Source organism: Panulirus ornatus, chromosome 53 (assembly GCF_036320965.1).
Source record: "Panulirus ornatus isolate Po-2019 chromosome 53, ASM3632096v1, whole genome shotgun sequence".
Lineage (NCBI taxonomy): Eukaryota > Metazoa > Arthropoda > Malacostraca > Decapoda > Palinuridae > Panulirus > Panulirus ornatus.
Genome location: NC_092276.1, coordinates 5,711,234 through 5,726,622, shown reverse-complemented (window position 1 = coordinate 5,726,622; position 15,389 = coordinate 5,711,234). Strand labels below are relative to the sequence as shown.

At 45.2% G+C, this 15,389-nt stretch overlaps 1 protein-coding gene across 1 annotated transcript in view; it reads right to left on the bottom strand.

The window, feature by feature from the left end:
• LOC139765197 (chromosome-associated kinesin KIF4-like) overlaps positions 1-15,389 on the bottom strand; it is a 102,900-nt gene that overhangs the window by 78,071 nt on the left and 9,440 nt on the right. Inside the window, exons 4-6 of the mRNA XM_071692485.1 lie at positions 11,287-11,365; positions 4,309-4,527; positions 349-420 (exon numbers count right to left, since the gene is read on the bottom strand). Coding sequence (XP_071548586.1) covers positions 349-420; positions 4,309-4,527; positions 11,287-11,365 — 370 coding nt within the window. The remainder of the gene's footprint in view (positions 1-348; positions 421-4,308; positions 4,528-11,286; positions 11,366-15,389) is intronic.

The window sequence follows — 15,389 nt, the reverse complement described above, 5'->3', positions numbered from 1 at the left end:
ATCAAAAAAGTAACGTAGATAATGGTATGGAGTTACACTATGGACTAGTGGCATGCACTGACTCTAATGAGCATAATATTTACTTTTGTAGAAACTTGCTAATTTCATTAATGAAATTTGTTCATGCAAATGTCTTCGTGTTTATATCAACTAAAAAAAAATCTGTTTCTATGGTTCACAAGTGATCTAGCTGCTATAGAAATGAGTAGTGTGTGTGTGTGTGTGTGTGTGTGTGTGTGTGTTGAGAGGGGTCAGAGCATGTCCCTCACCTCGCCTGCCCACAAGCACAGTAGACAAAGACAAGACCAAAAAGATAAGCGTTCAATATCTCAGCGAAAAGAGACTCACCGAAAAGAAACTTGGCTTGCAAACTGTTTTGGAAGATCTGGTGGTGGAGGAGGAGGAGGTGGCTGTGTCATACTACATCACCACAGGGAGGGTTCGGAGATGGGAGAGAGTAGCATACAGTGTGGGTTACTAGACTACCTTGTGAAAGTACATATTATTATTAACTTAAAGCAAATATTTCTATAGTTATACAATATGATTATTTTTAAGAACTCCTTCCATCTGAGTCAACAGTGCAATTACTTCTATCAGAAATCGGTATAGGTTAATACTGGCCTGAGGAGATGCTTGTCATCTTTCAAGGCCTTGGGCAGATCATCTGGAGCTGCTCCTCATCTTTCAAGTCCTTTGAATCCAGATCTTCATAGATATTTGAGGACTTCCTACGTTAGCGGCACCGTTGATACGTCAAAAGTGTCGTGTTTCACCCAAAACAGTTTTCATACTCCATCAAAGCAGTACATACAGGCCAGAGCTGTCTGAGGGTAGCCAAACCTCGGCGTACAGTAACCTCACTGACCGGTAGGCAAAGTTAGGCTTTCACTATACCACTAAGATTTGTCATTCTTGCCCGATTCATAATTTCAACACAAGGATCACAAGGAACGAAGATGTTGCTAACTCTCGTGTGACTTTGCAACATAACATAAAGTTCTTGCAGGCATCGCTTCTTTATATCACGTAGGGTGATGCTTAAAACTCATAATCTGAAATATACGAGTCCCGAGGAAACGTAAATGTGTCTTCCATTACATCCACTACAGTAATATCTATTCCTGTAATCACCACTTTCGTGAGTTTAATGTCAAACTTCATTACCATTTCACAGTTGTCGCGTGATAATCTGGGAAACAAAAAGCTAATCAACTTTGTATCAACCCGGCGCGTGTCCATACAAGTCACGTCCACCACGACACATCATCAAGCTCAATATTCTTCATTAAACTGATCCGCTGTACTTTGTGAAGGGTTGCACACTGATCCGCTGTACTTTGTGAAGGGTTGCACACTGATCCGCTGTACTTTGTGAAGGGTTGCACACTGATCCGCTGTACTTTGTGAAGGGTTGCACACTGATACTATGACACACCTTTGTTCTAGCGCTCCACAAGATCGATACGATGAAAAATATTAATTGAATCAATTACAAACCGAAAACTACAATAATCTCTTTACTGTGTGATTTTGTGACTTTCGTGAGGACAATAAAAAAAAAAAGCAGAATAGTGTACAATGGACATGTCTAATCAAATCAGTGGACCGGAGTTAGTAACTTATTCCCATATCTTTAAAGCGCAGAAACTAATGTTTCAGAAATAGGTCTTACTTTGATAATTTTTGTTTGTGATTTACGAGCGTTTTCTGTGACCGAGATTCTGAAACATGAAACCATCTTTAAATGTTTAATTCTGTAATCATTCATACATAGGTTATTATGAATATAACGGGGCAATGATTCCCTGTGCTCCATACCAGAGAGGAGAGGATCAAAGCGCTAGAATTTGGACATATCTTGATAACGCGTTTGTCGTTTAAATGTAGGGAGCTTACATATTGTGGTTCATTGTAATTCTTTAGATTCCCAGTCAGTAATGGTTGTTGTATGGTTCACATAATATAATTCAGCCAACTGTTATCAGACAGAATTTGTGTATCATATACACGACAATAACATCCTGGGTAGATGAACAAGACAGGAACTCCACTTCATTTGTTCATGTCACCGCGTTTATAGTCTTCATGCCTTTGAACGAAAGGTCAACTTAACTTTCAATGACAAAGTTGTAATAACAAAAAGATCATAACTTTGAGTTGTTTATTTAATCGTTATACGGACCAAGTTGCCTCCCCAGTGACCATCGTCACAGACGCTGGTCCTGCTTTGTTAGTTTACGGCGCAAAAGACCATCTTGGTTAGAGTTTGGCTTGCGCCAGCTGTATCCAAGCCAGTAAATCTGTGTAATGTAATCCATGACAGGAACAGAACCTACACTGTGGCATATATTCTAACATCAGTTACTGACCATTTGTTATTTTTCTGCCCTTGGATCCCTTGCTGTGAGGCTCCCGATGCGCTTAGGAAGCCGGCCAAGTCCGCTGCTCGGGACCACAGGTCAAGTGCGGTAATGTGCGTGTCCGTGTGGGGTGAGTGTAGGACAACTGAGAGTAAGTGTTGCATGAACCGGTGTTTGTAACGTTGGAGGGATAACTGGTATTCTAAACGCAGACAAGGAGGAATATATTACTCGTACATGTCTGGGGAGTGTAGTTTCAGATGGTTGTATGTCTGGAGTAAAGTTTAAGACTGGGTTCGGAGGCTGTTTAGTAGTTGTCGAGTTAGTACTATATGTACAGTACGTGTTTTGTTCATGTTGTGTTTAGTGGAGCAGGAGGGAATGTGAGTTTAGGCTGTTGAAGTATGGAGCAAGGGTAAGCTTTTATTCTTTTCTTATTTCACCTGGGGTTGGTGGTTGCTTATGCAGGGGTTTGGATGGCAGGTGTCCAGTGCTTTTGCACAGAACCGGGTGCGGGGGTTGTAAACGTGGGACCGATGGAAATTGTTTTGTTTCGTTGTTTAGGTGTTGCTAGGCAGCTAGCGATTGTTTTGAATGATTTGTCTTATGATGTTTGTAGCACAGTCATATTTGCTTTTGACAGGATGGATGATCAGGCGGGTGAAGTGTCATTTCGGGTGGGGCAGATGAGTTGTCTGCAGAAGATAATAAGTGACCCTTTCCGGTGTGGTCTGAGGGCGCTTGGTCTGTTTATGTGTTGACATTTGTGGAGCACTGTTGATTGGAAGTGGCTGACCTTTCAAGGTAAAGAGAGGGTGCAGGTAGGCTTAATGTTTGCTAGGATTAAACATTTGATGATAGATTTCTGTTCTGATTCAAACATTGTCACGAGCGAGTTAGTGATTGTGTTGATCCATGTTTTTGTTGCTTGGGCAATACAAGGGTGCTCTGATGTGACTGTGACGTCATTTGCGTATGAGAGAACTCTCACACTGAGATCTGCATGACATAATGGAAAGTTTAGTAAGAAGAGACTGAAGAAAGGTCGAGAAAGGACTGTCGATCTTGAAGATAGTGTAGAAGTTGATAATTTGAACAAACCACAACTGTTCGACGTTAGTAGTGAACAACATTTCTAGATCATAAATACAATTATTCAAAATCTATTATTGAACGTAGTTCAACAGATGGCATTCTTTCGTGACTTACAATCTACAGTTCCGAGATACCTTTGATGAAGTATGGATTTATCAAATATTTGACTGAAAGTAATCCAGTTCTCTATCGTCTGAGAAATATGGAGATGTAAGAGTCAACAAGTTCACCAATGATATAATTCACCATCTCCACGAGTGACAACTATACTTGATCAACATACATATAAAGAATCACCAAAAGGAAACTTCGTCATTGATAACTGCTAATCATGCTGGTGTTCCTAACCCTTCATGCCACATTAACATCAAAACCCTCACCTGGGTAGGCTAAGTGGCAGTGTGTCGGGTACCTGACATGCAGTGTGACCATAAACAACATGTGGTGGTGGTGGTGCAGCACACACGTCTGTCCTGCTGCTGCTGACTCTCTCCGGCACAGCATCTGGCCATGCTACACACTCTGGCCGGGGCTTCCACATGTTACTGCCTGACCCCCACATGTGAGTGCCTGGCCTCCACGTGTGACTTTCTAACGTCCACATGTGACTGCCTAAGCTTTACATGTGACTGCCTGGCCCCTACATATGACTGCCTGACCTCCAGCTTTGGCAGTAAGCTCAAGACAACTTTATTGTTACCGATGTAAACAGTGTTGGATGAGGTAGCTGGCATGACTGGTCCCATCTCACACAACTCCCGCCATACACACACCACCCATCAAGGCACCCCCCTCCCCCCCTCACATATACAGAGACCCAGGAGTGATCAGCCGGGATGGCAGGACTCACCAGGTGGGGCGGCCCCGTCAGTGTGTGGGTCTTGCCCGAGCCGGTCTGACCGTAGCAGAAGACGGTGCAGGAGAAGCCGTCGATGGCCATGTCCAGAAGGCGCTTGACACCCGAGTGCTCCAGCAGGTCCTCCTGTGTGGCTTCCGGTTCGAACACCACGTTATATGTGAACACCTTGGGCTTCTGCACCCCCTGGCCGTTCACACCGTCCATGTTCACCTGCCGGGAGAAGGTCAATTCAGATCAGGTCATGTCACCAAAGAAAGAAATTGGGTGAGCAACAGAAGGTAGAGAGGCACTGAAGGAAGTTGGCAAGAAGAGGGAAGAAGCAAGGCAAGAAGAATGAAGGAAGTATGCAAGAAGAATGAAGGAAGCAGGCAAGAAGAATGAAGCAGGCAAGAAGAGTGAACTAGATAAGACAGTATCAGGGGTAGCCAGTGACAGTATTAGGATCCCATTCCTTATCTTTTCACGGATTAAAAGTTGAAGTTCCATGAAGGAGGTACGTAAGATTCGTCACTCAGTAATGAGTGTTAGGATTTGTTTAGGAAGAACAGAGGTGGGGTGACCACCGCCCGCACTACCAATGTTGCTGTACAGCACCGGTGACGGTCTCCTCCCTCACTCCCTCACATAGTAACTTGGCCGGTCGGTTCAACTACGATTTTGTGAGCAAAATAGGAGATTATACAGCCACTGGGAACGTATTATATATAATTCTCTTACATGTAATAACGTAATTAGCATCAAATAATTACAATTTTCATCATAATCATCATAATCCATTATAATCAAGTTCATCAACAATGCCAAACACCCACTCGACTCTAAAAAGTGGCCGGCGAACATATCAGCAAGCGTCCCCTTGCCACACGACTTCAGATTAATACTTGGTACAATTATACCACGCAGTCCTGGCCACCACCTCAGTCCCCTCCATAACATGACTATGATTATGGCAATCTGCACTGGTCTGACACCTGAGCACTGGTGTTGCCACCGTCACGGTGGTGCTCGCGAACATTTTACAGCGACTTTACCAGAATAACGATCGCTCGAAGGTCGGTTACGTGTTAACCTTTTATGAACGGGATTAAAACATTGGAAGGAGGCGATTCAGGCGGATCCTGTACTCAACGCAGGGAAGACAACATCTGATTACTCCTCTTACGGCCATTTTGTTTAACCTGTATCTAAAATATCAGTGACACTTATTCCTATTGGACGTCAGCCAGTGTTCGTGTCCTGAGCTGAGCTCCATGTATGTATGTGTGTGTGTGTTTTACCGGGCTCTGGCAGTGAAAAGTCACTTCTTCATTTCCTTCCTGCTGGGTGTAGAGCACCCTTAGGCTACAGGAACCTTTAGAAACGTCCTGGGTAACACCAGCATCCTCGAAGAAATTGATCCTGGAATAATTATATATATATATATATATATATATATATATATATATATATATATATATATATATATATATATATATATATATATATATATATATAAAGACAAATTGCAGCCATGATGACGTCACGCGGATTATGTGTAAATTTTGTACAGGTCAGCGAGGGTTGACCACAACGTCTGCACTGCGGAGGAAAAATATGGGTCTGGAAAATGTCCATCACGTGATGTTTTATGAGCATCGGGAACATGAGTGGAAGCTCCTGGTGCCACCACCCACGTCCTTCTGTGGAGCCTCCATCACGAGGGAGCGACATGACACACGAGTTACCATACCGACACCTGGGGTGTGGTCACCACAACGCTGACTGACCTTGACTATATGGGTCGACCTAATGATCAATAGTGAGGAGATGTTACGTGGCAGGTCATATATCTTGGTGATGATCACATGGAAGGTTTTATCATCCGTGTCAGTCATCAGTTTTCGTCTCAGATTAAAAAAATCTTCGACATCTGAAATTACCCAAAATAAAGTGACAGAATCTACAGCAGCGACGATCAGTACTTGGCAGCCGAAAATATAAACACCGCCGACCGGCTGGCCAGCTGGCTGGCTGGCTGGATGTGTCATGTGTAGTAATATTGTAAGGTGGAGGTAGTGCACGGGTGTACACCCAGGGGGAAAACTTACGTTTGCGGAGGTTGTAACACCGGAAGTACAGTCTCGTCAAAGAACTTCCTCCTAAGTAGTCCATCATTTGCCTGCTGTTGAAAGCAACGCAGTCTTGAATGTGCAGTAGTTCTCATAAAGAGTTCTAAGTAACAGCAGGACACTTTCCAAGAGAGGGGTCATGAAGTAGCTAGGAATAAAACAAAATCCAAGACTGAAACAGTGACAGAAATGTGTGGAAAAATAGCAAGTGTCACCCTAATCTAAATGTTGGAAAAGATAAGTATTATAACCAAATAACTACAAACACAAATACATAACAAGATACATAAAAATACATAAATACATAAAAAATACAGAAAAACAAAGATAGTTTATAACAGATAATCGTTAAAGTAAATGACCAACGAACTATGTATTGTACATTACCAGAGCGAGATAGCCAGCCTGTCCATAATGGCGTCCAAGATGACGTAACACTGTAAACAGACACTGGCCAGCAGCATACTGGGGACTGCCAGTGGGGAGGCCATGAGGTGGGTCGGGGATATTGACTAGTGTCTGTCCGTGACGCCCCACACCTCCCTCTCCACCCATACTCTGCCACCATCGTAATTTTTCTTTACGTAAAACTGATTCACACGGTGACGACACCGGTGGAAGTGTAGCACAATGAAGACAAGAGGAGAGAGAGAGAGAGAGAGAGAGAGAGAGAGAGAGAGAGAGAGAGAGAGAGAGAGAGAGAGAGAGAGAGAGAGAGAGAGAGAGAGAGAGAGAGAGAGGAGGGCAAGGGGATAAAGAGTGGAGGAAGAAGTCGGGAAGACGACTCCAGGGAACTTGGTACATGACACAAGTGACTAAAATGTGTCCAGGAGAACGACGGAAGGTCTGGCTGTGTGTTATGTGTCCTCTTACGATGCACCAGTAACACTCTTGATGCCCTTGTAACACATTCTTGATACCCCATGTAACACTCCTAATATCTCATGTAACACTCTTGATATCACTGTAATACCCCCGATGCCCTTGTAACGCTCCTGATGTTCCTGTAACACGTCTAATGCGCCTGTAACCCTCCTAATGCCTCCTGTAGCTCTACTGATGACCTGCTAACACTCGTATACCTAGTCTACTAAAAGGCCCTACTTATATACAGCATTCCCAGTAGGTGTTCATTAAAAGGACCTACAGGTATGTGGCTCTCGCTAGTTATTCTATCAAAAGCCCCTAAAGTCATAATGTATGTATTCCCGGTTGCTACTCCATTAAAAGACCTTACGGTTGTATAGTACTTCCTGTACCACTTCATTAAAAGGCCCTAATTATATAGCTATTCCATTAAAAGGTCTATCATTACATAGTCCTTCCGGTAGCAACTCCACTTAAAGGCCTTACAGTTACATAGTACTGCCGATAGCTGTTATATCAAGAAGACGCTACTGGTATGTAAGGCCCAGTAAAAGTTCCTGTAATTAGGTCTCACTGGTATATAGAACAATACAAACACTGGAACATTAGCATCATGATGGCCTCTACTGGTAAACTGTGATCAAGAAAACTGTTGTAACCGCTGGTGGAAGGCGCTTCCCCAGGTCTCTTGGTTTTTGTGGCCGACTCCGGCTGTCCAGATCCCCATGACCAGCCTCATATAACCTGCATTTAACGTAATTACAAAATCTTTCTGAAAAACAAAATCTCTCCTTTCATCTACGAATTTACTTGATTAATGGAGAAATTATGGAGATTATTTCAGTCTTCATGTCACGAGGATGGTGGATTGTCTTGAGCTGGAGATAGCCAGGATTTTCACTCACTCATACCTCATGAACTGGTTGCTCACTTTCCTCATCTTGGCGAGTAGCGCCAAGGACAGGTACCTAAGCCATCGAAGAAATATCATTTAGGTCCACCTGTTTCTGTTTTTAGAAAGTGATAAGACTGGAGGTGTGAGATCTCGTCACCTCGACCTCCATCTCGTCATGCGCCTACACCCTGCAGCTTGTGTCACTTGGCCACAGCCTTCTCCTTGTCATGCATGATCCCTGGGGTGCTGATGCCTACACAGACTTGAGGCAATACGCAAGATACAACACCATATGGAATCCGAACCCTCGGCTACACTTGCCATGACATTGTAAGAAACCAAGTATGGCACGTCTCTGGCCGACAAGAAATGATGCCGTGGAAACAAGTAGTAAACAATAATACATCAGACTGTGTCGTGTTACTGTACAAAAGGAAAATATGATTATTATCATTACTTTATTATTATTATTATCATTATCATCATTATTATTATCATCATTACCATTATCATTATTATTATCATTATTACTTCTTTGGTCCTATTTGTCCCGCGTAAGACATGGCCATGATGGGGACTTCCGTCAGTCAGGTGAGCGTGTATTGAGAGTAAACACCGGGCCAATATATGACCAGGTCCGTCAGAACAACTGGTTGTACTGGAGGCAGGACTGTGGACTGACTGACACCATAGAAAGGTCTCAGCTGGTGCAGAGCAGGAGCTGGGGTGGTTCAGACCAGGTCACGTGCACCGATCCAACCTGGACCAAGTGTTCTACTAGATCCATGTCACAGCTAACACCTGCTGGTCTGAGTCACAGATAACAGCTGCTGGTCTGAGTCACAGATAACAGGTGCTGGTCTGAGTCACAGATAACACCTGCTGGTCTGTCACAGCTAACACCTGCTGGTCTGAGTCACAGTTAACACCTGCTGGTCTGAGTCACAGTTAACACCTGCTGGTCTGCGTCACAGCTAACAAACAGTTAATGTCTTGTGTAAGTCCAAGTTCCCTACACACTGATCAATACCAGCTTGTAGGTCACCAGGTCATGGATCAACAAACAGTGTCACCCCACTATAATCTAACCTAACACATCACACAAACGTAAAATCTCATTTTATTTTTAATCCAGACAACATGATGCTATAAGCTAGTGAAGAATGTAAGAACGAGCGATTTTCCAGACCCTGTAATAACGTATCTACTTTATCACAACACGTACACTTGTCCTGGCGTACGTTCCAGCAGCGATCATTGTAAGTTGCGCTGTCGCGTTTCCATTTGGTATAGATAACATGTAAACATCGCGTGTTCTGCGATGCACAAATCAACTCGTTATGCTGCACAGCGAGTCATGTTGCTGACCTACATAACATGAGGCACGGGGGCCGGGAAGACAAGCAGACGCAGAGGCCAGCTGTGTCCCGGGTCTTTCTCCACACCAATGTGTACTGGTATGATAGTACACATACCAAGTGGGTCAGACGCTCAAAGTAAACCGTCGTACTGAGTCTCCCTGATATTAGCATTAACGACGGTAATATTGTCAGATTATAATCTTACAAAATTATGACAAAGGAAAAGTAATTATCTCTTCAGGTAGTAATTACTGCCTGGCGGAGGAACCCCATTTCCAGCCAGACGAGGCCATTTCTCAATCTTCACACTTTCGTAGTCGTGTTCTACCACTTATCTTGCACCATAGTATACTTCAACGATACGACCTTTGACCGCACCTTAAGTATGATGACCAGGATATTTACCTGACCCTTTAAGGGTGTCAGGTCAAAGGTCAAGCCATCACATCCAGGGGTTATGGCATCGTGCTTAAGGGTCGTCCCGGCGCCGTGTTTAAGGAAGCAGAGGCAGGACCTGCTGGACGCCTGCTTCTGCCCCACGCGCGCCGGGACCAAGACAACCTGGAAGTCTGGCGGCAGCAATACACTCAAGACTTGGCTATATGGCATATAGAAGATCCCAGAGGGAGGAGAAGGGTGTTGGGGCGTGGTGGTGACGGAGGAGGGTGTTGGGGCGTCGTTGTGAGGGAGAATGGTGTTGGTGACAGGAATCAGCACTGGGGGTGTGTGTTGATGGTGACGGAGAACTAGGTCAGTGGGTGGCCTGGTGAGGAGGAGAGGGGGAAGGTGCGGCCAACTTACAGACCCCCCCCTCCCCCCTCCCCGAGCAGGAACTCAACAGTTGTCTTACTAACAAGGCTCTGGCTGCGTCAAGGGACTCCTGGGGAGAGGGGGGGGGGACTCTACTGTTTGCGTTAATTCTATATCATTAATGTCAGGTTATGGTAAGCAGGTGCTGGGAGGGGGAAGGTTGTGAGAAGGGTTGTGGGGAATGTAGGATATGAAGAAGGTTGTGGTGTGTGCAGGAATGATCCTCATGTTCAGTGACTCTGGCGAGTGTGTGTTGGGGGGGGGGGTGATTGAGGGGGAAGTGTTATGTTGATAATGAAATTATGATTGATGAATGTTCTTGTGAAGGAGGGTTTCAGTGTGGTGGGATGACTGCAGAGGGACAGTGAGTCCTGGTGAGACTGACTGGGAACGTCCTCAGTTGTTGTGTGGGTAACGTTGTGATGTTCCCTCACCAGCCAGGTGAGGTGGCCACAGTGGTATGGTCATCATGGCGTGTGAGACGCAGGGAAATGATCTTGTTTGTAGTAAGATGGGCAGGAGGAGGAGTACATCAGTTGCAGAAGGAACACAAGTTAGTCACGTCGATAAAGCTAATATAAAAAATAGTTGAGAATGTAAATAGCATCAACACATAAAATAACTGAAAAACAATGTGCTTCTTTAGTTCGATGAAAACACGTCAATAATGCAGGTAACCGTAACAACAATATTGATAAAACAGTTTCGACGTCATGCAAGACAGACGCCGGCCATTACTAAATACAGGGGTTATTTTCATGTTTTGTGGAGGTATTTCCTGAAATAGATCCTGGTACATTGTGTCCAGGCCACTGTGACTGGTACGGCTGGCACCATGCTACACACTGGCACAATCTCTTTTTTATCTAATCACTTGTTTAGGTAAAATATCACACTAGACAGAAGGAGGGACAATGTGTACGCTTACCCATGCCTGGCCCTCGCCTGGGAAGGTGAGGTTGTTTACGTCTCCTCGCTGTCTCTCCTTCTCGCTCAGCGGGCGGCACCTGCGGCAGGAGAACAACACTGCATCAGTAGGGTCATCAACAAGCGCTCGGCACAGTAACAACACATTTTATACACCATAAATCTATCCTCACAGGAACACTTGATACTTGACGTTGTTATCATAATCAACTGTGGAACTATAACGGTAGATCAGAATCTGTGTAGCTACAACGTTAGATCTGGAAATCCTCCCTTCCTGTATTACTTTTCAAAAGAAAGAACAGAGCAAGGAGCCAAGTGAGGAGTTTTCCACCTAAGGCTTTGTCATCTGTTCTTCACGCCATCTCGCTCACGCGGAAAATGGCGAACATTTTGTGCTTAATACACAAATCCAGAGTTCCTGTTGGGCCACCAGTATAGACCCGGTGATGGTGGCGGCATTACCTGAAAAAGTTGATGACAAATATTCTTGGAAATGGTTTGGTTATGTTCTACAACAAAACGTTACAAGTCCCAGTTTATGTTCATTACTCTTTATGCCAAACATTATGGGACTCACACAGTAATCTTGTAACCTTTTTTCCTCACAAATAATAATTTCTTTCATCACATTCTCCATGATTAATGTTCCGGTGTATTACAAGAACGCATGACTGGGATTTGAACCTCATAAGTGTGACTCAGGTCATCAGGTTCTCATAAACCTCCCCAACCTCCTTGAGAATTAGCCAGCCATCGGCCAGACTTTTAATCTAACCAATTAACCAATCAATGAACCCTCCACCATCAGTGAACGGTCATTCATAACTAACAATTAACGTTAATCATGTAACGGTTGGCAAGATAGTGGGTAGGGGGAAGAGGTGAGGGTCCAGGACCTGGGTAATGAGGGACGGGTCCATAATGGCTGAAGTAAAGATGGCGTGCCAACAGGAATTAACGAAATGATAATAATCAAGGTAGAGAGTAAATTATGGGGTTCTGAGGGAAGACAACGATAACAGATACTGTGGGAGGATTCAGGAGGGGCAGCGGGAGGGAAGAAGAAATGTTTAAATGCATTTTAGCATTTCATGTTACATATACCATAATGGAAACCATTGTTGACAGAGGAAGGAGCCAGATGCTGGTAAAGGGAAGGTATTTCAACCGAAGAACTAGTGATCTGGTTGGCCTGGCCACCAGAGGTGATGCTCACAAATCTCTAAGTTACGATGACGACCATCATTTTTACGTTCATGGTACGATAACGTAACCCTTGAGCTCAACGGTACAACCCTCGAATACGACGGTACGATATGTGCAAGACAGTACGAGCGTTGAGCATGAGGATGTGACCTTTCATCACAGGGGCATGAGCTGCAGATATGAATCATAAGCATCAGGTTGAAGGTCAGGTCATCGTACCCAGGGGTCGTACTCAGGAGGTCAAGTACATTCACCTGTTCTCCAGAAAGATACTACAACTGACTAACGAAGGTCACGAGGAGCCAGTCTGTGGACTGGAAATACTTTGACCTTTGACCAACACCCAGGCACCCTACCAGCACCCGACACCCATGGTGTGCTGATTCCACCCCCAGCATCAAGCCACTCACACATCAGGAAGCCCATATCGTTAACCTCAACCACTGACTCCTGCCTGTGCAGCACTCCACCTTCCCCTCCTCCTGCATGTGCAGCACGGCACCTTCCCCTCCTCCTGCCTGTGCAGCACTGCACCTTCCCCTCCTCCTGCCTGTGCAGCACTGCACCTTCCCCTCCTCCTGCCTGTGCAGCACTGCACCTTCCCCTCCTCCTGCAAGAAAACAGCCAGTCGTCCCTCTGGCTTGGGCCCTCCTCACCCTACCTACACTACCCTCACACTAAAGTTGTTCTCCAGGTTCGACCCTCTGGTCTGCCCTCAAGTATATGATACAGTTCTGTTGTAGGTGTAGGGGAGTGTTGGGACCACCTCTGGTGACACGGTTGTATCCCCGGGATGACCCAGGTCACTCCAGGTCACACACCCCGGAGCTCATGCTCGGTCAGGAACATGTTCGAGATGCATTATGGGAATTATCCAAGATTTAGATTCGAGTGTCAATATTTTTCCAGTGGTGTGACCTTAACAAAAGAGAAACACTGACTTTATTTTGATGAAAACTATCAATAGTCTTATCATGATCATGTAATCATTACCGTCATAGAACCATCAGTATCTTACAAACGACTATTGTTGTATGATAACCTTACTGTACGATATCTTGGTAAACTCTCACGGCAGCAGTCACAGGCGTAGGGGTTGACTGTAATATCTTACCAAACTTATTTCTTTGGTGTGTAAGACATCATACATCTATATTATAGAATATTTCTGAAACTCCAAGATATTATATCCTTTCCTGGAATGCACCTGCGCCTTGTTTTTATATCACATGGCAATAGGTCATGACAATGCAGGAGTCATGAACGTAAATTTAAGAAAAAACTGACAAGCATCAAAATTCTTTCACAATGGTCAGGGTCATGCGAGGTCAGAGGCGACGACGACCCACCTTAGGACACCAGCCGTCCAGGTGATGCCACTGGCAACGATGACCTAGCACGAGACGGCAACAGCTGTATATAAGGGTGCGCGCGCGCGCGCGCGCGCGTGTGTGTGTGTGTGTGTGTGTGTGTGTGTGTGTCAGAGTAGCAGGCACACCGCATACGACCAACATCATCATCGGTCTTGGTGTTCCTCACCAGGACACCAGAGGCCACAAGTCAAGGTAGTCAGGTCGGTCAACAGGCATCACCAGGTCAAGACCAGGCCATTGCCACCAAGAGGTCAGGTTTGGTTCAGTTCCGCAGGTCACCACCATAAGAGCAACCCACACATACCGTGCTATACACAGGCAGTAAACATTTTCCAGGAAGGACACGGGTGATGGACTCCCTCCCCGGCAGCAAGCCAGTGTTTACAACAGCAGGCGGGCGGGCGGGCGGGCATGCGTCGTGGCTCTCTGTACCACTGAATAATCTATAAAGGTCAATCCTGACGTATGCGTCCTTCATCACAGTGAAGATATATGCTCTCAGTGGAGGGCTATAGCTGCGATACGCGTGGTTCCCGAATAATCGAAATTGGATTTTGACGCTGCCTGCACACGTCTCATGCTCCACGAGGGTTGTTTGAGGAAACAACTGTGGTAGTTGCGTTGGTGTTGTCAGCCACAGGTGGAACACTGTACGTGTACAACTAGGTAAAGATATCACAAGTTGTGCCTCAGGACACCAGAGAAACTTCGGCTGCAAAATAAGATCATCACCACCCGCACCATCCTCCAGCAATGTACTCACACCTTCAGCGATCTGTGACGGTTGTCTTTATGAATACGAAGCTGTAAGTGTTGGTCGGTGGACCATGACACATCCATACATAAGACAAGAGTAGCACTGGACCGTATTGGTGTATACATGACACTCGCCCGTCGTCCCCGCCACCCACATCCATAATCATTATAAGTTTCGGGTAAATCTTCCGGAGCACGTGACCTTATCACGATAATCCATCATAATCCTCATGACTTATATCCAGCATCACCGACACTAACCTCAGCTGCTGGAAGGCACCTACCTGCCTGTCTGCTGCTGACACCCTGGCCTTGCCTGCCACCACCAGTCTTCAAGGCTGACACCCTGACCTTGCCTGCCACCATGACAGCAGGATATAAGATTGAGGCTGGGAGGGGCTGATCCCCTGACAACTAAGGCTTAGGTAGTGGTAAGATTAGTAAGGTATTCCGAGTCCGTTTCGGAGGTAATCTTGTCGTGTTAATCGAACAACAAGGAGTAATTTGTGGCCATTAAAAACTCTGCCATCAAAAAATGTTTTGTATGCCAGAAGTAGAGTAAAACTTGGCACACGTACAGAAACAAACGTAGAAAAGGGAACGAGACATACCTGTTTGGCCAAGATGGTTTTACAAAACTATTCCAAGTTTCTTCATGTGCAGCAGAGATCGCCCGAGAAGAGGAGAGAGAGAGAGAGAGAGAGAGAGAGAGAGAGAGAGAGAGAGAGAGAGAGAGAGAGAGAGATAGGACTGCAACCTGGAACAT